General features: G+C 39.5%; 1 protein-coding gene across 3 annotated transcripts in view; it reads right to left on the bottom strand.

Annotated features, from left to right (window-relative positions):
• Positions 1-8,570: 8,570 nt before the first annotated feature.
• TBC1D15 (TBC1 domain family member 15) overlaps positions 8,571-24,959 on the bottom strand; it is a 74,949-nt gene continuing 58,560 nt past the window's right edge. For all 3 annotated transcript variants that reach the window (XM_026001711.2, XM_026001710.2, XM_072741879.1), the window contains 6 exons: positions 18,997-19,097; positions 14,648-14,747; positions 14,086-14,183; positions 11,443-11,559; positions 10,825-10,911; positions 8,571-9,915 (listed from right to left, as the gene is read on the bottom strand). In XM_026001711.2, coding sequence (XP_025857496.1) covers positions 9,694-9,915; positions 10,825-10,911; positions 11,443-11,559; positions 14,086-14,183; positions 14,648-14,747; positions 18,997-19,097 — 725 coding nt within the window. In that variant the 3' untranslated portion in view covers positions 8,571-9,693. The remainder of the gene's footprint in view (positions 9,916-10,824; positions 10,912-11,442; positions 11,560-14,085; positions 14,184-14,647; positions 14,748-18,996; positions 19,098-24,959) is intronic.

Here is a 24,959-nt window from a genome sequence, read left to right as displayed (position 1 = left end):
TCCTACGTATATGTAAAGTGGTGTAGATGCTTTGGAGAAATGTTTGGTAGCTCCTCTAAAAGTTCAACCTAAAGATACCATATGACTCAACAATCTCACTCTTGGGTATATACCTAAGAAAAATGAAGACATGTGTCCCCACAAATGTATATAAATGTTCATAGCAACATTATCCCTAATAGCCAAAAGTGAGAAAAACTCCAATATCAACCCAAGAAAACACAACCATGGTGTACCCAGGGGCGCCTGGGGGTTCCGTTGATTAAGCATCTGCCTTCAGCTCAGGTCATGATCCCAGGGTCCTGGGATCGAGCCCCACCTCGGGCTCTCTGCTCAGTGGGGAGTCTGCTCCATCTTCTCCTTCTGCTCCTGCTCGTGTGGTCTCTCGCTTGCTCTCTCTGTCCCTCAAATAAATAAATTTTTTTTAAAAAAATGGTATATCCATAAATGGGCAATATAAAGAAATGAAGTACCGATAGGTGTTACAACATAAACTTTGAAAACATTATGCTCAGTGAAAAAAGCCAATCACAAAAGATCGCATATTTATTTTTTAAATTTTTTAAAAGATTCTTTTTTTAAAGATTTATTCATTTATTCATGAAAGACACAGACTGAGAGAGAGAGAGGCAGAGACACAGGCAGAGGGAGAAGCAGGCTCCTCACAGGAAGCCTGATGTGGGACTCGATCCTGGATCCTAGGATCATGACCTGAGCTGAAGGCAGGCGCCCAACCGCTGAGCCACCCAGGCGTCCCAAGATCGCATATTTTATGATTCCATTTGCAGGCAATGTCTACAAGAGGCCAAAAGAGATTTAAAAAAAAAAAAAAAAAAAAAAAAAACAGAGACAGTAGACTAGTGGTTGCTAAGGGCAGGAAGAAAGTGGGGAGAAGGTAGGGATGACTACTAAGGGGTACAGAGTTTCTTTTCAGGGTAAAGAAATATCCTAAAATGAGATTTTGGTGGAAGTTGCACAACTCTGTGAATAAATGTAAAAGCACTGAACCGTAGACTTTAAGAGGGTGAATTTTATAGCACATGGATTGTATTTTAATAAAGCTTTTTCTTAAAGGCACTTAAATCCCTATTATTCTCCTTCCCTATTCTACAGAGCCAAGTCACTCCCCACCTGTCCTGCCCCCAGCAGATGAATGGAGCTTATTCTCCAGCAAAGGTAAAACGCGGGGCCTCTGGACTGACGGGCACCGGACAAAGTTGAGAATAGGGGTGTCATCGGGCAAGGAGGGCGATTAGATGAGCATACGCACTGGACACCGAGACTCACAAACCTCAGGACGCTGACAGTCAGACATGTACCCTCCCGCCAGGCAAAAGGAAAAGTCTAGAGAATCTGAACAACATGGAGAATCTGATCACCCTCTGGGGAGCTCATAGCTGACAAACCCCAATTTAAATATTTGGTGGAAAGTGTGAGGTTGGATTAGTGACAAATATAAAATCGGCAGATGAAAAGCCCTAATAAGAATTAGCCCCCCAGGCACTTGATGGGATGAGCACTGGGTGTTATGCTATATGTTGGCAAATTGAACTCCAATTAAAAAAAATAGTAATAAAAAAATAGACATCACCTACAAAAAAAAAAAAAGAATTAGCCCCCCATTGTATGTTAACTATACTAGAATCAGATTTTTAAAAAATTTTTTAAAGAAAGGAATTAGCTCCCAAAGGAAAATAAAGGCGGGGCTAAATTGCCTCAGCTAATTGCTTTAACTTAATCAATATTACAATATCAACTATATTGGCAGGTAGAAAGATAAAGAAATTTGCACGTGCAAAAAAAAAAAAAGTTTGCATGTGTATAGCGGGGGCTGATGGGAGGGGAAAGGGGGGATAAATCCACATCTTCTAAGATGAAGAGTCAGCGGCTAATGCCTAAGACTGAGAGTTAAAGTCGTAGCGACCCAAGCATATCACAGCATCCGGAGCTACGGAAATGAATACACTAAAGAACCAGCTGAAAGCTAAAAATTCTTGCCACTGGGGAAGGGGAGCTGGAGAGTGAAGGAAAAAGTTTTGCATAACAACACATTTTGTGGAAACCATGTGCATGTGTGACATTGATCACAAAAAAAATAAAAATTGAAGAATAAATGAGACCCCATCAAAAATAAATAAATTCTACTGCATCGAAATAGGACATGGGTTTTGGAGTTTAAGTCTTAGCTTGTAGCTGTATTTGAGGACATTTGACTTCATGTGTCTCAGCCTTTGTTTCTGTCGTTCAGGGTGATTAATATTTACGTCGTACAGGGCTAGGGTGTCAATTAAATTGGGTGTGTGCAGTGCCTCGCACGCCGTGACAGAAATCAGATGCTCAAAGTGTTATTACTTCTTTTCCGTCCCTCATTGATCGTGAACCAGAGTGATGTGAACGTGGGCACTGGGTCGGAGCCCTCAGCAGACATCAAAGCCATGTGCACACCCAGCTTTCCGGGAGGCAGCGGTCCCTACGGTCACGGGAGGCCAGAAGACAATGGTCCCAAGAGGAACCAGAAGAATTGGTTTGGACCAAGCAGTTAGAGAGCCCATGAGTCAGAAAGTGGGAAACGAAGTGGGAACATATGAAACAAGATACGGTCAGACTGACTCCTCTCCCGGACGTGGGCCTCCCGGGGCGCACAGGCCAAGCGGGCACCTTCTAAGGCGCGAGGTGCTGCGAGCGGCCTCCTCGGACTCCACGAGCAGGTGCGTGGAGCCCGCAGGCCCGTCGGGCCAGAACAGCACCGGCTCGTCCCGCCGGGGCTCGGGGTGTTGACAGGTAGGGGAGGCGTGGCAGGTGCAGCCCCTCCGGCACCTGGAGAAACCCACGGGAGATGAGCAGACCCCGGGCCCCAGGCCAGGCCGCACACCCGGAAAGCGAGCTGGACCACGGCCTCGCACACACACCCGCGAACATCAGCTCCAAGGGCTTTGGGGACCTGGACGTGCAGGCTCGCAAGGCTGAGGCCACCGGGATGCCCCAGCTCCCCACGGCCGGACACGTGCAAGGCACCACGACAGCATGCTTGGGCGGGGACCCGAGGGACCAGGCAGCTCTGCAGGATCTCCTGCCCCTCTGGCCCGGTAATCGCAAGCCTGGGCATTTACCTACAACCCAGGAAGGCGGCCGGCAAGGGGTCCGTGCCCCTGACATTGCCGCAGCCTCATGGCCCACAGCCCATGCGGTGGGACACGGGGGACACAGGCACCCTAGGCCCGACGCCAGCGCTCGGCCCCCTGGCCTCCAGCCCCCGCACCGGCTGCCTCCACCTTGCGCTTGAAAATAAAGCAGCAGGTTTTATTTTCTTATATAAATTTATTTTGTATTGGTGTTCAATTTGCCAACATATAGAATAACACCCAGTGCTCATCCTGTCAAGTGCCCCCCTCAGTGCCCGTCACCCATTCACCCCCACCCCCCACCCACCTCCCTTTCTACCACCCCTAGTTCGTTTCCCAGAGTTAGGAGTCTCTCATGGTCTGTCTCCCTTTCTGATATTTCCCACTCATTTTTCCTCCTTTCCCCTTTATTCCCTTTCACTATTTTTTATATTCCCCAAATGAATGAGACCATATAATGTTTGTCCCTTCTCCGATTGACTTACTTCACTCAGCATAATACCCTCCAGGTCCCTCCACGTCGAAGCAAATGGTGGGTATTTGTCGTTTCTAATGGCTGAGGAATATTCCATTGTATACATAAACCACAGCTTCTCTATCCATTCATCTTTCAATGGGCACCGAGGCTCCTTCCACAGTTTGGCTGTTGTGGACATTGCTGCTAGAAACATCGGGGTGCAGGTGTCCCGACGTTTCATTGCATCTGTATCTTTGGGGTAAATCCCCAGCAGTGCAATGCTGGGTCATAGGGTAGCTCTATTTTTAACTCTTTGAGGAACCTCCACACAGTTTTCCAGAGTGGCTGCACCAGTTCACATTCCCACCAACAGTGTAAGAGGGTTCCCTTTTCTCCGCATCCTCTCCAACATTTGTGATTTCCTGCCTTGTTAATTTTCCCCATTCTCACTGGTGTGAGGTGATATCTCATTGTGGTTTTGATTTGTATTTCCCTGATGGCAAGTGATGCAGAGCATTTTCTCATGTGCATGTTGGCCATGTCCATGTCTTCCTCTGTGAGATTTCTCTTCATGTCTTTTGCCCATTTCATGATTGGATTGTTTGTTTCTTTGGTGTTGAGTTTCATAAGTTCTTCATAGATCTTGGATACTAGCCCTTTATCTGATACGTCATTTGCAAATATCTTCTCCCATTCTGTAGGTTGTCTTTTAGTTTTGTGGACTGTTTCCTTTGCTGTGCAGAAGCTTCTTATCTCGATGAAGTCACAATAGTTCATTGTTGCTTTTGTTTCTCTTGCCTTCATGGATGAATCTTGCAAGAAGTTGCTGTGGCCAAGTTCAAAAAGGCTATTGCCAAAGCAGCAGGTTTTAAAGACGTGGTCGAAACCAACGATGGAGCAGGCTCGGCCGGCCACAGGGGAGGGGGCCTTGCCACCCGCACGCAGCACCGCAGCCCGACCCGAGCCCACCGCCGACCCGGCGGCCAAAGACTAATCCCCGACGACCCCACGTGGCCAAGGGACTCCGGACACAGGAGCGCCGAGGTCCCCAACAGACGAACCAAGAAGAGCCTCTCCTCCACAGAGAGCACGCGACGGCCACCGGCGGGGCCAGGAGGACGCTCCTCGGGGTGGGACGGAGGGATTGATAATGTCACCAACTTTTTTTTTTTTTTAAAAAAAGAAGGCTCCCCTTTCCACGAGTCCTTTAAAAGGAGAGCTTAGGGGACGGGGCTTTCAGGTCTGGGAGGGGTGGCGGTGGCCCCGTCAGGCCAAGGGACAAGATCAAGGGGCCGTGGCGGCCCAAGGTGCCCCCGCTGAACCAGCCCGCCGGCCGCAGTCCCTCCTCCAAGGCCAAGGCGGCCAGCCCGTGAGTCGTCACCCTTCTCGGGGTGTCACCCTTCTCCGCGCTCACCCACCGGAAAACCCTGGCACGCGCTCCGCTCCACACAACGCCCACGGCCACAGAGCCAGGGAGCGGGGCAGGGGGAGCCGCGGGCCCATCCCCCCGGCACCCCTCCGGGCAGTGGGCCCGTCAGCTCCTCAGCAGCCCCCTGAGCCGACGAAGGGAGCCTGTGCCAACCTGTCAGAAGTCGAATGGAAATGGAGCAATTTAATAAAATCCCATTCTCAGCCCTTCACACCCTGAGAGGTGCAAAGGCATGTATCTTGAACTTCGTCCCTCCTGGGGTGGGGGGCAGGGGGCTGGGGGAGCACCTGGGTGTTCACAGGGCCCGTCTACTACGAGTACAGCAAGCACTTAAACACACTCCGAAAACCCAACAATTTGGTCCTCACGTCGTCTATCTGGGCTCGGTTAGGCACTGTTCACTGTTAGGGCCTCCTCGTCAGCAAATGTTCCATTGGCCCATTTGGCACTTGGCCCAGCTAACGAAGAGCACGTGGCCCCGACATCCCTCGGGGGCAGCCTGCGGGCCGTGCCCACGGCGACAGCAGCGTTCGGTGTAATCGGGGAGAGCAATTTGCTTTACAAAGTGAGCCCGTGACGCTCAGGAAGAGGTCCCAGTCGTCGTACAGTCAGGCCATACAGCAGCTAACGCAGTGTACGCCCAGTGCTCTTCGGGTCTCTAAACCCGAGGGGTCGGTAGTAGACCAGTGCCCCCATCAGACGCGAGCGGTGGTGGAAACATCTATTCGCTGTCACAGCAAAAGCCCATCTCTGGGCTTAATAAGTCTTCTTAATTAAAAAAGCGAAGCCACAAACGGACTGCTCATTGATCACAGCTAAGCTTATTGGAATGTTCTTTTCATTCTTCTTTCGCATGTGAGAAGCAATATAACATAGAGGTATTTGAGATGGAAAGCCGTATCTAATAGCTTGGCCCCCTATTATTCTAACATTCCAATTCTAAATTAAGGCAAATACGGTATTTCTGAATGCTGAGGAGTTGTTAGAAAAAGACACTGACTATAATCAGCTTTTCTTTACAGGGAGATTGTAAACAGTGCAATTCCCCATGGCTAAGAGTGCTTTGGAAATCCAAAAAGTGGGATTCCTGGGTGGCTCAGCGGTTAAGTGCCTGCCTTCAGCCCAGGGCGTGGTCCTGGAGACCCAGGATCAAATCCCATGTTGGGCTCACTGCATGGAGCCTGCTTCTCCCTCTGCCTGTGTCTCTGCCTCTCTCTCTCTCCCTCTCTCTCATGAATAAATAAGTAAAATCTTTAAAAAAAAAAAAAAAAAAGGAAATCCAAAAAGTTAGAGAAGTACGTCCGGTCTGATTGCCCTACCCCAGCCCACCTTTGCCTCTAAGAGCAACACAATGTTTTTCCCTATGTCAAGATGGATAAACCTTAATAGGGACTCTCTTTACAAAACAGTGAGAAAACTATTTGTGATCACAACAAAACTCAAAGATCTCCAAGTTAAAACCCCCGTGTTCGAAAAACCCAAGAGGAGAACAGGCCACATACATTATATTATTCAAATGGCAGTGTATTCACATTAAAATATAGATAGGTGCAGATGTTTAGGATCAGGGAATGACATTAGATACTGATGGAAACCTTTCAGATTCAGTTTAAATTTAATCCTGTTTCATGTTTAGAAATAATAATAACACCAGAAGTTTATCTTCAAAAGGTACAATGGAGGAGGAAAATCTACATAAAATAGGCCATGACAATGGTCATCACTTTTTACTAAAAATGGTGGTCCAAACTAGGGTAAATCCACCTTAGAAAATCAAGAAACTACTTTTTTAAAAACTCAGGGTCTGGGATGTCTGGATGGCTCGGTGGTTGAGGTCTGCCTTGGGCTCAGGTCATGATCCCGGAGTCCTGGGATCGAGTCCCACGTGGGCTCCCTGCAGGGAGCCTATGTCTCTGCCTCTCTGTGTGTCTCTCATGAATAGATAAATAAAATCTTTAATAAAAAAAAAATAATAACCACCTCAGGGACTTGTCAACCTAACCTTAAGTCAAATTGTCAACCTATGATATATATATATAATATAATGGTGGTTCTCTAACTTCACAGAGGCTCAAGAAACCCTTGGATGCATGAAGAAAATTAGAGAAACTTTGGAGAAACTATGACCTGTCCCCAGAAATATGCACACAAAACTTAAGTACAGTGAGAGGTTCATACATCTTCTGAAAGCCCCCAAGGAAAGAAATCCAAGCTAGAAGGATGTCATCCGGTTACACGGTGATACACAAGTCAGGTAAATTTCTAGGTTCTTCAATAAACATTTTGTATTACTTTATACAAACTACCTTTAATAATGGACATAATTATATGAATTTCCCATAAGATATAGCATCCATAAAAATCCTTGGAAATGGCAGGTTCAGCAAGAATCACCATAATGCTCCCAAAATGTTCTTTTCCTCACTCAGAAAAGCTCTAGTCATCACCAAGACTAAAGTTCTTAACTTACAAAGAGATGAAGAATCCTAGGCACATGGGACAATCAAAATAGGCATGTTCTTAAATGCAAAAGGCTTCCTTCCCATAGAATCTCATATTAGAAATTAAAATACTTCTTACAGTTAGATTAGGAATTAAATTTTAACATTAAATATCATATAATAGAGCACATAATAATTTACATGTTATCAGGGTATGAACAGAACACCTCGTGAAAACTGAAATAAATCTTTAAGAAGTTAGACCAACCAATTTACCTGGACTATTTTAGCAATCTCAATAGCTCAAATTTATATATAGCATCTGCTGACTCAATTTTGTAGATCCTCACTGAGACTTTATCCAGCATTGTGCTATATTATTATTTCCCCATCAACAATGAGCAAGATGGAAATAAAGACTCTTTAGTAAAAATGCTTTAACAAGTAGTTGTATAATAAAACTTGACAAAAGTTCAAGTTACTAAATGTGTTCAGATTTTTTTTAACTCCGAAGTAGACATGACATTACATAGCGGGGGGGAAAAAACTCCCCTGAAGTCCCTGTCCAGGAAGAACAAGAAGGACATCAAGATGTTCTAAGCAATTTCCTGAACAGCAGGAAATGAAAGGCTGGAGACGCCGAGTGTCTGATCAGTTTACTTTTTTTGTCTAAATAGGCTTACTCATTATTAACTGATGAAAGATAACACACATATGATATTAAAAACTAAAATCTAATGGTTCTACTGTCAGTTAATACTCAAGTAGGAAAAAAGTTCATTTGGTTCCCTGGTCTTCTGGAGGGAAAAAAATCTATCTCCTGGACCACTTCAGAACTGCCTAACTTTTATTTTACATTATTAACATCAATTGTAGGAGTTGCTTTCCTGGGTCAGACAATTACATCCTCCAAGACAACACTATGCTCAAGTCCATGCTGATGAAAATTTGTTTTTGGTTATAAAAGGGGTCGTATTTCTTCCTCACGTCCATAACTCATTCCAATGATTGTTTCAATCACAAAAAAATAGAAAATGTGCTGGGGGCCAACCTGGATTCTTTTCCTTCCAATGCAGAACTAGCAGACTACTTCTAAAGTGTAATTTAACTGAAAACACTACTTCAACTTCAAGTTTATTTTAATGATATGTACAAGAGTTAACAAATTACAAATAAAACGGAATCAGTTATGTTAATTTCACATAACTTAAAATCATGCAACACTGCATGGTAAAAACAACAGCTTCATTCATATACAAAAAAGTATTACTTTGAGACTCGTGATAGTATATTGAAATTTTTGACACAAGCTTTTTGCAAAGAGCATTTTATAAAAATTTAAAGACCTGATTAATCAGTTAATGCATTATTAGGAAAGATAATAAACACATTATTAGTAAAGTGAGGTTACAAGCAATTAATTTTAAAATTACACCAGGTACAGGGTTGAATGCAGTCTCATGAAATAAATGTTTGGTTAAGAAAATAGTTTTGAAAAAGATCTCATACTGAAGCTATGTATTACTTTTGTCAAATCAGATTATATAAATCAATAGTCAAGTTTATTCAGTTAAAGAAAATATGCCTATCCTTTTTTATACTCATAAATAAGTACTTATATAGTCTTTATATACAAGTGAAGAAAACTTCAATGTAAAAAATATACTGCCAATCCACTTAAAATGGTTGAAATAGCTCTTTTTATCTACACATTAAATTGCATTGATGAAAATATCCAATTTAAGTCACATTCAACCAGCATAAATATTTAAGCTGAGTATTGTTGTAAACAATAGAGAAAAACAAATTCTTTTATTTCATCACTTGGGTAACACAATCTACTTCTCAGCTTAGAATGCGATAGAAAGGCCCAACATTTAATTTAATCAAATCCAAAACCCACTAAACTTAGAGTAAACAAAGTGAATGTTTTTCAAAGTGCATAATTTCCAACTCATCCACTTGTAATATTTATCCAATTCCAGTTCATCAGCAAGAAAATAAAATGTACTTGGCTATAAAAATACTAAGGAATGTTATTGAAAAGGAAAGGCTATTTGGTAGAAGTAACTACAAAAATAATTAGTTTAAATCTTTGTAAAGCTTTAATGCAAGAACATCAGTACACTTTCTTTCCATAAACCTTAAAGCATGATCAATACCAAGATTTTAAATTTCCACCTTTCAAGTACTTGCAAAAGGCTGCAACAAAGTGTCTCTTCAAAAATTAAGCAAGAAGAATGATCATGCAGGTGTTAATCTGCTAACATTTGGGGACATTGCTATCTGTGTTGGGCTGTCATCTCTGGCTCCACTAGTGGCAAGTACGGGCAAGGAGTCACTCTGAAATGTAGACGTAGGACAACCAGTCATGCCAACGTTTTCATCTTCACAAGTGTCTGAATCTGGTGTTGTCACTTGACTGTCCTGAAGTCCCAGGATCTCACAAACTGCTTGTGGCAATTCCTATAGAGGAAAAATATTCACAAAATAACACTTCTACTCAAGATATGTAGATTCCAGAATCTGAACATTTATTCTAACAGTGTGATAGTTATGTATCTTTTCACACCTTCCTTATCCACTCCAAATGAAATCCTAACCACTTTTTTTCATAAGAAGTTCCCTAATCTTCTTACCCAAATTAGTCACTCTCCACCCCACCCTACCACTCATGTTAATGTTAAGTTTTTTAACAGTTAGCATTTATTTCATTGCTATTATAGAATCTTAGATATTAAACGAGAGCTTATTTATACTCCAATTTGCTCCCTCAATGTACAAGGTTCCTTAAAGAAGTGTCTCACTGGCATATTTTGGACAGAATAGCTACCAAATAAATGTTTGCAGAAGTGAACCAAAATAAGTATTTGGAACCATGAACAAATGACACAAAGACCAAACAGAACTCTCATAAAAGTGCAAAAGCCAAAATACCTCAAAGAGAACAATTTAGGTCATAATTGTTTTTAGAAAGAACTAAGAACTTGGCTAGTACAATTGTAAAAACACACTAAATACCATTTGCTTAATTATTTCTGATTAGCATCTGTCTTTATTTGGGGATATCATTTAATAAGAGGTTCCAGTCTGTAGTCAGACTGAATAATACAGCCTCTTTAGTTGTTGCTGAAACGGTTTCATTATTTTTGCCATTTTGCTATACTGTTTCTTATCTAGCATAATTAATCGACTATTTTCAATTAAGTGCTATAAATCAATAATGGTAAAAAAAATGCTAGCTAATGCTTGTTGTCTGCTTCAGCCTACTAAAATTGCATTTTACTTCTATGAAGAAAAATTCTTTCTTGACCTCAGTCCACCAAAAACATACAAACAAAAAATCTTACAATTATTTAAAACACTGCACCATACCTTGCATTTTACCATCTGTAGAGAAATTGCTTCTGCCTTGCATAGTACATCTTCCACATCAATTTTCATGGACAATTCATTGATATGCTAAAATGAATCCATAAAATAAAATGATAATTGAAACTAAAAGCACTATTATATTCTACTATATAAACAATTTATTACCAGTTATATTTCATTGCAGATAAAATCCTTAAAATATAAGTATTCATACTATAAATCAGCAGGAAATTCAATCTATCTTTCAGTTTTAAAGTTAAAGAATAGCTAATAAACTTATGGGACATTAAATCTAGCAGCTGTCCCAAGTCTACTATCTCAAAGTTATAAGCAAAAGACAATTATTTTTTTTTTTTTTAAGAAAACTAAACTACACAAAAGAGAATTTGCTGAATTTCCTTTTCTTCCTAATTACCCAGGTAAAAATAACTGGCCAGTATGTATTCATTGAACTGTCATTCTCAGAGAGCCAGTCCTAATATTAGGTGTTACTGATAAAATTTAAGTTTTACTCAAGGGATTCAATCAATAAAGCTCCAAGAAAATGTTCTGTATATCAGTACCATCAAACAGACGAAAGAGCCAAAATACTCAAATTTAAATTAAAGAAATAACTACCTTTAGTATTTCATTAAACCCATAATGCTTTTCCATTATTTGCTGCTTTTCGGATTCCAGAATAGCACAACAGAGAAGAAGATGGAAATTTTTGCATGGCAGTTCAGTCCACATTACCTATAAAAAAAAAAAAAAAGAACTATTTAGTACACTATATCAATTCTACAATATTTTCCTCACAGAAACAATGCTGAACTCTGAATGACTTCTATGAAACGCAGAAGGGGCCTAGATGGAGTAGACACTGTTTCTCTAGTGAGGAAATGAGGAGTGAAGTCTTACCTTTACCTACACAGGTAACTAACATCAAGTTTAACATTATGTGAGTATGATTAATTCCATATGTGGCCCTTTAGGTAACTATAGTAAGATATCACTCTAAGCCTAATTTATATAATAAATGGTATTAAGAAGCTACATCCATGAGTTTAAGGTATAAGGGTTAGAGGCATTCTCAGTATTTTTCTGACCCTTCAGTTTCTCACTTGTAAGTCACCTTTAATCTCGGGGAGGGGGGGCGGGCAGGGGAGGGCAAATTGTGGATATGAAAGAAAAATTCAGTTAAAGAGTACAAAAAATCAAAACCACCCAGAGATAGCTCTACATTATATTACATTACACAGTGTGTCCCTGATTGTGACAAAAACTGAATCAACTACCCAAAATTTATACCTAAATGGATAAAATATTTGATCAATAGCCACACTTCTTAAATACAATGACCTCAAATTTAAAGCCTTCATTTCCTATCAGTGTACATAATATCTTATCTAGGAAGAGAAAAAGAACCACATAAATACTACTACTAAACGCATACATGAAATGTTTTTACTTCTTTCATCAAAAGTAAATCAAGCTGAATAATTTTCGGACTAAATTCAATTTTTAATTACAATGCAATTAACCTCAAAATTTTCATTCAAAAGTTGGATTTATTTGGTAATCAGATCAAGGTTTATTCTAGCTACATAGTAACAATATTTTCAATCCATCCTATAAAAAGGAAGTTGAGAAGTTTGCTTAATTATCAAACCTCTGAGATTAAATTTCATAACGGCCCTCAAAAATGAATTATGTTCAATTAAATACAATTCCAAATTAAGGAATATGTGAGTTTTACTTCTAATTTCAAACAGAGGAAGCCATCACACACAAAGCAATGAGATCCTTCAAACAGCCCATCACTTTTAATGGTAGCATGGTCACCAAAAGAGTAGGGACCAATTTCCAGCTGTAATAGTCTCAGAGGACACAAGGGTTCCACTATATGTGTCTATTAATTATCCAGATGGATTATTTCCCCCATTTCTTCCTTGGAAGAATTTCTGTAATCCCTTGCCTTTATAAAGATAAGGTAGCAATTAGTCATTACATTCAACATTCTATTTTAAAAGCACACTGATCTATTAACAACAGATATTTTAGAAGAAAATAATTTTTTTATCAAGTTAACAAATAAAAGGGTCCAACACGAATAAAAGGATATACATCAAAAACATGATCATGAATATCCTCTAGAGTTGGGGAGAGGGAAATGGGATTGGGGTGGAGATTAAAGAAGATGTTAGCTATATCTTTAATTCTTTTCTTGGGGAAAAAAAAAGAGAAAAAATAGAAGTAAATATGGCAAAATGTTTACATATGTTAAATATGGATGATGGGATGTTTGCTTGTTCATTAATCCACAATTATGTTCCATCTCCTCAACCCAAGTAATTAGCTAAGGTAAGTCAGGTCTGAGTCCAAGCTGAGAGTGATTAAATGTGGCCTTTCCTACCTTTGGTATGCCCATTCTGGAAAATAATCATTCCTCATCTTTTCTTGAGAATAATTTGGCAAAATCTATCAGCAGCCTTAAAAGCTGACTAGTCTTTGATTCAGAGGTATCTAGAAATTTATTCTAAGGACATACTCAGAGATATACATGAAAATTTGAATATTAAGATACGTGCCTTAGTTTAAAAAAAAAAAAAGATACTTGCCTTCGTGTTAAATAAGATGTTGATTGCAACACTGCTGGTGCAAACAAGCAAAATATCTATGAGGTAGAAACTAAGTAAATGATTGTATATTCACAAGATGTTTGCTATATTATTCTCAGCATTTTTCTCTAAATTTTTTTTTAAAAAGCAAAACAGTGGGGGACCCAGGGCGTGATCCCTGGGTCCTGGGATCAAGTCCCGCATTGGGTTCCCTGCATGGAGCCTGCTTCTCCCTCTGCCTGTGTCTCTGCCTCTCTGTGTGTCTCATGAAGAAATAAAATCATAAAAAAGAAAAACAGCTCCCTCCCAATACTTCAGACTACAAAGTGCCATCACAACTGTCAAAACTTCCTTGAACTCTGTACAAATCTATACCAGAATGTGGCAGCCTCACATAAAGTTAAATCTCCCAAGGAAAGAACACAAATATGAGTGCTCTAGAAAAGCGGTTCTGGGAAGACTCGTGGCCCCAAATCTCATGAGGATTGTGATTTACAGGAAAATGCTCCGAAGACCAAATATTTAATTCAAGATCATTAAGGAGAGACCGCAAAACCATCACAACTTTGTAACATACTTTAGAAATTTCAGTTAGGCTATTAGGATCCATTTATATTCTACAGAATGAAGTGTTTGTATAATAATTTAAGAATTTACTTACCTCCCATAATCGAAGAATATCTAGAAAACTAAATTCCCTTTTAAATCTGATTAGGAGCCACCTGAAGCAAAAATAAAGGTACCCAGAGTCCTGAGATTCTAAACAGAAAGAAAAAAAAAAAAAAAAAGAAAAAAATATATATATACACACACACACATACACATACACACACACACATATATATGGCTTACCCTTACACTGATTATCTCAGAATACAGTGACCTATTTCAAACTCAAATTTTTCTATTCAAATTTTTCTATGCAGCTTATTAGAAGTCTATAAATTTAATTACCTTCTACTAATGCCAAGAAACAATTCAAATTTGTTTTAAAAAAATTATTTAAAGAAAACCATAAAATAACAACAAATAAGTCATTTTATGAACAAACTATTTTAAGGCACAATTATACAAAGACAGTTTAGTCCCACACTTTTGTTCCTCAAAGGAACTTAGGCAATAGCAATAGGGTAATATGTACCTTGAATATAATGCTTTACATTTTTCTTTCTGTAAATCACCCTAGAATGTGCTGGGTACATAATTTGATTCATTTAACTTACCTAAGTAACTGCAAAATCCACTGTCCAACAACCGAAGTAAGGTACTCAGTTGAATTAGCTGGGTCTTCATGCCTTGCATCTGTTCTTCAAAATTTTGATGCTTTAAAGAGAAATAAATGTCACCACATAAATAATACTTAACAAACATTTTATCGTACAAAAGCACTGATAACTAAACGAAGAGTCTAAGGACAAATGTTACACTTATACCACGCTGGTTATATTTTTAAACTATCACAACAAATTAAAAAGCTATGGCAACATTAAAGAGGAAAAGAGAACCCTTGATTTTAAACTAAGGATTATTTTTTTTCCTGTATTCATTTCACTTAGATAAAGAAGAATGCAGAACTATAGACTGATACACTTATTTCTTACATCAAATAAGAAACCTGGTGAAACAAAACAAACATTTGGGAACAAACTTTTATCAGATCACTTCCACTGTTAAATATTTCTTCATATTGTCATATAAAATAAAATTAATTTTAGCTGTAACATATACCTTATTTTGAAGAATTACTTTAATTACTTCTTAAATTTGGTGACATTAGGGAATCTGAGAAGTCAAAACCATTTTCATGACAATTCTAAAATAGTATATGCATTTTGCACTTTAAATTTTCCCACAAGGTTAAATGCTGTATGAGGAGTGATATCAGAGTAGACTGAATATAGGGGCAGATATGAAAATCCAGCTGTCTTCCATTAAACTAGACATCAAAGAAAATGGAAAACAATCCCTCTTCTCAAAAAATTGTTTCTGTTTTGGAAAAGTTATTTTTCGTTTAAAAAAATGTTATGGGGCAGCCCAGGTGGCTCAGCGGTTTAGCACTGCCTTCGGTCCAGGGTGTGATCCTGGGGACCCGGGATCGAGTCCCACGGCAGGCTCCCTGCATGGAGCCTGCTTCTCCCTCTGCCTGTGTCTCTGCCTCTCTCTCTCTCTCTCTCTGTCTCTCATGAATAAATAAATTTAAAAAAAAAATAAAAAAATAAAAAATGTATGTTAAAGTATAAAAAGGTTTATTGTTATTTTAAATAATTAATAAATATTTATATACTTTTCAGCATCTTCATATAGATAAACATCAAGAGATATAACCTACATAAACTCTCAGAGTCTTCAATAGTATTTAAGAGTACGAAGGACTGGGTCCTGAGGTCACAAAGTATGAGAACTCTGCAAAGTTGCGTAGACTCCCTTACGAAAACTTTAGTCAAGGGTTGGAAGTTGGATGGGGAGACCAAAATAATCGGAAATCTCCTTAAACATTCCAATTCCTTTTACCCATGTGCCCCAACCCCTCTGTGACCTACTGTCCTAATGCTTATAAAAAGCCTAAGGACAACATCTCTTCCCTCAAACTTCTTTTTTTAAGTTTCAGAGACAAAGCATTATTCTTGGAAAGGAAACTAAACTAAAATAAAAATTTAACGCTACTGATTCTTAAAAAACTGATTTCTAGGGGCACCTGGAGGGCTTAGTAGGTTAAGCATCTGACTCTTGAGTTCGGCTCAGGTCATGGTGTCAGGGTCAAGGGATCCAGCCCCCCCCCCCCGCCACAGCAGGGAGTCGGCTTGAGATTTGCTCTCCCTCTCTCTCTGTTCCTCCCCCTGCACACACACACACCCTCTCTCTAAAATAAATAAATAAATCTTAAAAAAAAAAACTGGATTATTCTCTTATGCCTTAAAGAACTAGTTGACTAGACTGACACAAGCCTTTGGGATATTATTGCTTCACATTTACCACATGGACCTGTAAAAGAAAGGCAAAATCAGCTCTCTGATTAGCAGCATCATTTTTACTATGACGGCCAAAGGTAATTTGTCTGGGAGTACCAACATGGCATAATCAGCTATAAAATGAAGCACTCCCAAAATGACAGAAGCCAACTTTGGTAAAGTAGCTACTCCAGGAGAAGGAAAATGAGATCAACAATGGATATACAAATGGCTTCAACCGTATCTATGAAATAAACACGTGTGTGCATACAAATACCTATGTGTGTGTGCATATACACATACACACGTATACATACATATACATCTATATGCATATATATACATATACACGTGTCTATTAATGGGGAGGGAGGTGAGAAGGAAGGAAAGAACTAATGTATACGGCAAAATGAATGGTGAGGATAAGAAAGTTTATTAGATCATTTTGCTAATGTTTCCATAATATTTCTATAATAGACACACAGTCTATGCCTATGCCTACATGAGATAGGAGTAAATATAATAAAAGCAAATCTATGGACATTAGGTTCAGTCATCACAAAATGAATAAAAACTTACATGGAGTAAAGCTGTAAAACAAAAAGAAGGAGTCAAAAGCAGTATAGATTTAAGGACACCAAACCAATAGCAATGCAGTAAAAAATAATCATGCAGATTATTTTGATTGCAACATTACCCTTTTATTCAAATTGGAAAAAAATGTTAGTAGACAATATATTAAGAGATTTTTTTTAGAATAAAGACTAGAAAAATCCCCAGACCATCCTCAATGGAAAAGGCAAGCACAGAGAACATTTACTATATGAAAAAAGAAGAATGAATTTGTACCATCATACACAAAAGTGACAAAAAGACTGTAAAGTGTATATTAAAGATGTTAAAAATCTTTACATTTGAGACCTAAATACGTGCACAAGTATGTATGCACGCATGCATGTGTGTGTGTGTGTGTGTGTGTGTGTGTGTGTATGGTATCATAAGCCAATTTTTTTTAACATACCAATACTGGCTCAATTTTATGAAGGTTATTATTATATAAATCTAAATGCAGTATGTTCATGTTAATTTTTCTGGAATGCCTACCATAAGGAAAGGTCTAAACTAAGCACTGGGGAAATATTCATGTGTTTATTCTACAAAAATCTGTTGCACAAAAACCTCATGTTGGCATTAGGAAAATTCTGGAAGCATACCAGAAGACTAGTTAAACAAAGACATGACCCTTTTATCAAGGAACATACTAGCTGTAGCAAAAAGAGGATAAACAAAAACACAAGAAAGGCAGACAACAACTTTTATACAGTTAGTATCAGTTGTACAGACCTTTATAACAAATGCCTCAGGTTTCTAGAGCACTTGGGAGTAATTGGAACTAAGAAGGCAGGTAAAATCAATCAATCAAAAAGGTAAGGAAGACAAACTATAATATTAGCAGATTACTGCAATTAATAAATCTTTCCAAATAATCCAAAACATTAACTCACGGTCACAACTATGTACTTTGAATACTTATTAATAGTAAAGATATTTTTAAACTATCAAATCTTATCAAATATGCATTTGGAAAAGAAGTAGAAGTGAGGATGAGTTGGAACCATGGGTAAGAGACTTGAAGAAATAGATAAAAGTGGGAAAAATTGGAAAAGAAAAATTGGCCAGCAAGAGGGGAAGAAAAGAAGTAAGGAAAAAAGAGAAGGGTACTTCTATATTCCACATTTGTATCCCAGAGAATGAATTATAACCTTTATTACAGGGAAACACTTTATATGATTACATATTCAAAATATTTATCCCCTTGCGACCAAGCCATTTGAATACCCACCATCAAGGTCCAGCATCAAATACATTAGTTTTTCTCTGAAACAGTACAGTGACCTATGTAGTCAGGTCTTCGGATTTCATATGCCTTTATCTACTCTTAGGCCTCTGCTGTTCTTTTTTTTTCTTTCTAATAAATTACTTGAGAAGGCTGTTGTTTTATTTCCCTGTTAATACTCTCTGTGCTATTGTCCCAGAATTGATCAATAATTCAAGCTATTATCAATAGATAAAATGTCCTCTGTAATAATATGTATATATAAAGATAGTTCAACTCTAAAAATCACATGCTTCTGAAAAAATAAAAATGAATTACTAAGAAAGTGTCACTGTTACAAATAGTTCAAACAGATCTAGAAGAAAAATCAGTTACTATAATGACAAAACCCAAAACGTTCACAAAAAGTAAGGATATTACTTGGCATGACTAAGCTTTATCTCCAAAGCAGGTGATATGAAAGCTCAACTACTTCACAAGCATTGAATTCATCTATTTCATCAATATTCTATAATGACTCATAGCTCTTCTGCAGAACACAAGCATTCACTGATACTAAATTCTGATTATTCCTGTGCTACAGGCACTTACTATCTACTTTTAGTATTAAAAACAATGTCCACATTTTCAAGCCCCTTGAAAAGGCTATTTAAAAAAAGAAACAAACATGGAGCAATTTTTTTTTAATTCCACCATAATTGGCCAAATACAAACATCAACCTTATAAGATTACCCAACCTAAATTTTCAAAATTAGTTTGATTAAAGGAAGAAGACCCTATTCTTACCATTTGGTCCATATAGGAGGCAAAGCACCAAAAGGCATCCACTTCATTTTCCATCACATATAAAAGAGGAGAAAGTAAGTCACTCATTCCCTGAACATACCCTAAGAAAGAAAAAAAAAAAAATCATGACTCTGAAAACCTAAACTTTATGTATCCTTCTGTGTATATCACCACGATTTCACTTATAATTTCACCTTTTCTTTGGTTTTAGAAACTGGTAGATACTGACATTTACCAAGAAAATAAACACGGAGGAAGTCCGGTAATCAGGTAAGAAAGAGGAGCTGTTTTAGACTGAGATGTCAAGCAGATAGATAGATAGCTGCTATTATGTGTCTTACTTTAGACATCATTATCAAGTGAGGGTAGTATCATTAACAAATAGTGTGCAAAATTATTATGATAAAGAGGAGGGGTGAAGAGAAAACCCAGAGGAACATCAAAGGTAAGAGTATATACTCAAAGGACTGAGTAGGAATAGAATCAGAAGTAAAGAGGAAAAAGAAAAATCAAGGGAAAAAAGTGTTGTAAAAGTCAAGGGGAAGAATATTTCAGGGGCCAAGCAGCCAACAGCACCTAACTGCCATGAATAAGCCAAAACAAATAATGAAAAAGGGTCCAACTGCTTTAGCCACCAGATCACTGGTAATCTACACCAGAAGTCATACCAAAATTATGCACTTTCTTTAAAATAGTCATTATCTATGTTCTTTTTGCCTTTCTTTTCTTGTTACTCTATGCACAACTAATGCTAGCAACTGGTTTTAATCCAATGAATACTCTGTACCTGAAAGTACCACTCTGACCACCTTTATCTTGATGCTGTTATAATTTCTCAGTCATGACAATTACAGCCCGTGATTAAAAAGAAAAACTGGAAAGATATCAGGCCCCTCACTTAAGCAAAAAGTCTTGGTTTTGCTTTCAAACTGAACATGCCAAGCTTATTTTTCAGTTATTAAAAAATAAAACTCTCAATTTTCCTGTTTTACAATTGATTTCAGATTTAAGACAGATTCTTGAACAAAGGGACAAAAAGTTCATACTATGCCTTTTTACATATATATTATCATTGAACTTTGGTAACTTTTGTATATTTGTTAAAGGTACATAGAGGAGTTTTTTTTCCCCAAGTGTGGTGTGAAGTCATATAGTCTGTGCAAGCCCAAAGCTTACATTCTTACAATTCACAAAAATCTATGTGTGCTGAAGCCATTAAACAATTGGGTACCACCCAATCCATGGAGGACGGCCTGAAAAGAATAAAACGATGGAGAAAGGCTGAATTTGTTCTCTGCTTGGCTGTTGAGCTGGGACACTGATCTGCATTTAGAGCTCACGGTTCTCATGCTTGCAGATCTGAACTGGCATCTACACCACCGGCTCTCCTGGGTCTCCAACTTGTAGACAACAGATTGTGGGAATTCCCAGTCTCCATAACGTGAGCCAATAGCTTAGAAGAATCTTTTTCTTTCCCTTTCTGTATATATATGTTAAAATATACTAAATATACATATATATAGATACATATATATATAAACAGAAATTAAAAATATATAAATATACATAATCGTAATGGTTCTGTTCCCCTGGAGAACCCTAATAAAAACACTTAAAGAAAAAAAAAGGAGGAGGGGCAAGATGGCGGAAGAGGAGGGTTCAAATCACCTGTCCCCACCAAATTACCTAGATCACCTTCAAATCATCCTGGAAATCTACGAATTCGGCCTGATATTTAAAGAGAGACCAGCTGGAACGCTACAGTGAGAAGAGCTCGCGCTTCTATCAAGGTAGGAAGACGGGGAAAAAGAAAGACACAAAAGGCCTCCGAGGGGGAGGGGCCCCGCGAGGAGCCGGGCTGAGGCCGGGGCGAGTGTCCCCAGGACAGGAGAGCCCCGTCCCGGAGGAGCAGGAGCTGCACCAACCTTCCCCGCGGAAAGGGGCCCACAGGGAGTTAGAGCAGGACCCAGGAGGGCGGGGATGCCCTCGGGCTCCCTGGGACACTAGTGAATAGGCACCTGCAACCCGGGAGAGTGCGCCGAGCTCCCCAAGGGCTGCAGCGCGCAGGGCGGGACCCGGAGCAGCTCGGAGGGGCTCGGGCGGCGGCTCCGCGGAGGGGGCTGCGGGGCGGGAGCGCGAATCCAACAGCGCAGGCCCCGGAGCACAGGGCGCCGGGACACAGCCCACGATCCCCCCCCCCCCGCCCCCCCGGGACAGGCAGAGGCCGGGAGGGCCCAGGACAGCAGGGACGCTCCTCCCTGGAGCTGAGCAGATCAGCGGCCCCGCCCCGGAGCCCCCAGGCCCTGCAGACGGAGAGCCCCAGAGTTACTGCCGGGGCTGAATCCAGGTTTCCAGAGTTTCCCCCCGCCACTGTGGCTGTTCCTCCTGGGGCCTCACGGGGTAAACAACCCCCACTGAGCCCTCACTGAGCCCTGCACCAGGCAGAGAGCTGAGCAGCTCCCCCAAGTGCTAACACCTGAGAATCAGCACAGCAGGCCCCTCCCCCAGAAGACCAGCTAGACGGACAAGTTCCAGGGGAAGTCAAGGGACTCAAAGTATACAGAATCGGAAGATACTCCCCCGTGTTTTTTGTTTTGTTTTGTTTTGTTTTGTGTTTTTCTTTTTCTTTTTGATTTCTGATTCAAAGATATCCGAAGATACTCCCACTTGTTTTTTGTTTTTTTTTGTTTTGTTTTGTGTTTTTTTTTCTTTTTGATTTCTGATTGCTTCTTTTGATTTCTTTTCAAAGTATTTCTGATTGCTTCTTTTGATTTCTTTTCAAAGTATACAGAATCAGAAGATACTCCCACGTTGTTTTTTGGTTTTCTTGTTTTTTTGTGGTTTTTTTTTCTTTCTTTTTGATTTCTGATTGCTTCTTTTGATTTCTGATTGAATTCCCCCCTTTTTTTTCACCTTTCTTTCTTTTTCTTTCTCTTTTTCTTCTCTTTCCTTTTTCTTCTTTCTTTTTCTTTTTCTCTTTTCTTTCCTTCCCTCTCTTTTCCTCCTTTTCCCAATACAACTTGTTTTTGGCCACTCTGCACTGAGCAAAATGATTAGAAGGAAAACCTCACTTCAAAAGAAACAGTCCTCTCTCCCACAGAGTTACAAAATCTGGATTACAATTCAATGTCAGAAAGCCAATTCAGAAGCACTATTATACAGCTACTGGTGGCTCTAGAAGAAAGCATAAAGGACTCAAGAGACTTCATGACTGCAGAATTTAGATCCAATCAGGCAGAAATTAAAAATCAATTGAATGAGATGCAATCCAAACTAGAAGTCCTATCGACGAGGGTTAACGAGGTGGAAGAATGACTGAGTGACATAGAAGACAAGTTGATGGCAAAGAGGGAAACTGAGGAAAAAAGAGACAATCAAAAGACCATGAGGATAGATTAAAGGAAATAAACAACAGCCTGAGGAAGAAAAACCTACATTTAATTGGGGTTCCCGAGGGCGCCAAAAAGGACAGAGGGCCAGAATATGTATTGGAACAAATCCTAGCTGAAAACTTTCCTAATCTGGGAAGGGAAACAGGCATTCAGATCCAGGAAATAGAGAGATCCCCCCTAAAATCAATAAAAACCGTTCAACACCTCGACATCTAATAGTGAAGCTTGCAAATTCCAAAGATAAAGAGAAGATCCTTAAAGCAGCAAGAGACAAGAAATCCCTGACCTTTACGGGGAGGAGTATTAGTGTAACAGCAGACCTCTCCACAGAGACATGGCAGGCCAGAAAGGGCTGGCAGGATATATTCAGGGTCCTAAATGAGAAGAACATGCAACCAAGAATACTTTATCCAGCAAGGCTCTCATTCAAAATGGAAGGAGAGATAAAGAGCTTCCAAGACAGGCAGGAACTAAAAGAATATGTGACCTCCAAACCAGCTCTGCAAGAAATTTTAAGGGGGACTGTTAAAATTCCCCTTTAAGAAGAAGTTCAGTGGAACAATCCACAAAAACAAGGACTGAATAGATATCATGATGACCCTAAACTCATATCTTTCAATAGTAACTCTGAACGTGAACGGGCTTAATGACCCCATCAAAAGGCGCAGGGTTTCAGACTGGACAAAAAAGCAGGACCCATCTATTTGCTGTCTACAAGAGACTCATTTTAGACAGAAGGACACCTACAACCTGAAAATAAAAGATTGGAGAACCATTTACCATTCAAATGGCCCTCAAAAGAAAGCATGGGTAGCCATCCTTATATCAGATAAACTAAAATTTACCCCGAAGACTATAGTGAGAGATGAAGAGGGACACTATCTCATACTCAAAGGATCTATCCAACAAGAGGACTTAACAATCCTCAATATATATGCCCTGAATGTGGGAGCTGCCAAATATTTAAATCAATCAATAACCAAACTGAAGAAATACTTAGATAATAATACACTTATACTTGGTGACTTCAATCTAGCTCTTTCTACCCTCGATAGGTCTTCTAAGCACAACATCTCCAAAGAAACGAGAGCTTTAAATGATACACTGGACCAGATGGATTTCACGGATATCTACAGAACTTTACATCCAAACTCAACTGAATACACATTCTTCTCAAGTGCACATGGAACTTTCTCCAGAATAGACCACATACTGGGTCACAAATCGGGTCTGAACCGATACCAAAAGATTGGGATCGTCCCCTGCATATTCTCAGACCACAATGCCTTGAAATTAGAACTAAATCACAACAAGAAGTTTGGAAGGACCTCAGACACGTGGAGGTTAAGGACCATCCTGCTAAAAGATGAAAGGGTCAACCAGGAAATTAAGGAAGAATTAAAAAGATTCATGGAAACTAATGAGAATGAAGATACAACCGTTCAAAATCTTTGGGATGCAGCAAAAGCAGTCCTGAGGGGGAAATACATCGCAATACAAGCATCCATTCAAAAACTGGAAAGAACTCAAATACAGAAGCTCACCTTACACATAAAGGAACTAGAGAAAAAGCAGCAAATGGACCCCACCCCCAGAAGAAGAAGACAGTTAATTAAAATTCGAGCAGAACTAAATGAAATCGAGACCAACAGAACTGTGGAACAGATCAACAGAACCAGGAGTTGGTTCTTTGAAAGTATTAATAAGATAGATAAACCATTAGCCAACCTTATTAAAAAGAAGAGAGAGAAGACTCAAATTAATAAAATCATGAATGAGAAAGGAGAGATCACTACCAACACCAAGGAAATACAAACGATTTTAAAAACATATTATGAACAGCGGTACGCCAATAAATAAGGAAATCTAGAAGAAATGGACGCATTCCTGGAAAGCCACAAACTACCAAAACTGGAGCAGGAAGAAATAAAAAACCTGAACAGGCCAATAACCAGGGAGGAAATTGAAGCAGTCATCAAAAACCTCCCAAGACACAAGAGTCCAGGGCCAGATGGCTTCCCAGGGGAATTCTATCAAACGTTTAAAGAAGAAATCATACCTATTCTACTAAAGCTGTTTGGAAAGATAGAAAGAGATGGAGTACTTCCAAATTCGTTCTATGAGGCCAGCATCACCTTAATTCCGAAACCAGACAAAGACCCCACCAAAAAGGAGAATTACAGACCAATATCCCTGATGAACATGGATGCAAAAATTCTCAACAAGATACTAGCCAATAGGATCCACAACACATTAAGAAAATTATTCACCATGACCAAGTAGGATTTATCCCCGGGACACAAGGCTGGTTCAACACTCATAAAACAATCAATGTGATTCATCATATCAGCAAGAGAAAAACCAAGAACCATATGATCCTCTCATGAGATGAAGAGAAAGCATTTGACAAAATACAGCATCCATTCCTGATCAAAACACTTCAGAGTGTTGGGATAGAGGGAACTTTCCTCAACATCTTAAAAGCCATCTACGAAAAGCCCAGAGCAAATATCATTCTCAACGGGGAAGCACTGGGAGCCTTTCCCCTAAGATCAGGAACAAGACAGGGAT

The sequence above is a fragment of the Vulpes vulpes genome, chromosome 16, assembly GCF_048418805.1.
Source record: "Vulpes vulpes isolate BD-2025 chromosome 16, VulVul3, whole genome shotgun sequence".
Lineage (NCBI taxonomy): Eukaryota > Metazoa > Chordata > Mammalia > Carnivora > Canidae > Vulpes > Vulpes vulpes.
The sequence above is the reverse complement of the archived record's forward strand: the minus strand, read 5'-3'. Positions and strand labels throughout refer to the sequence as shown.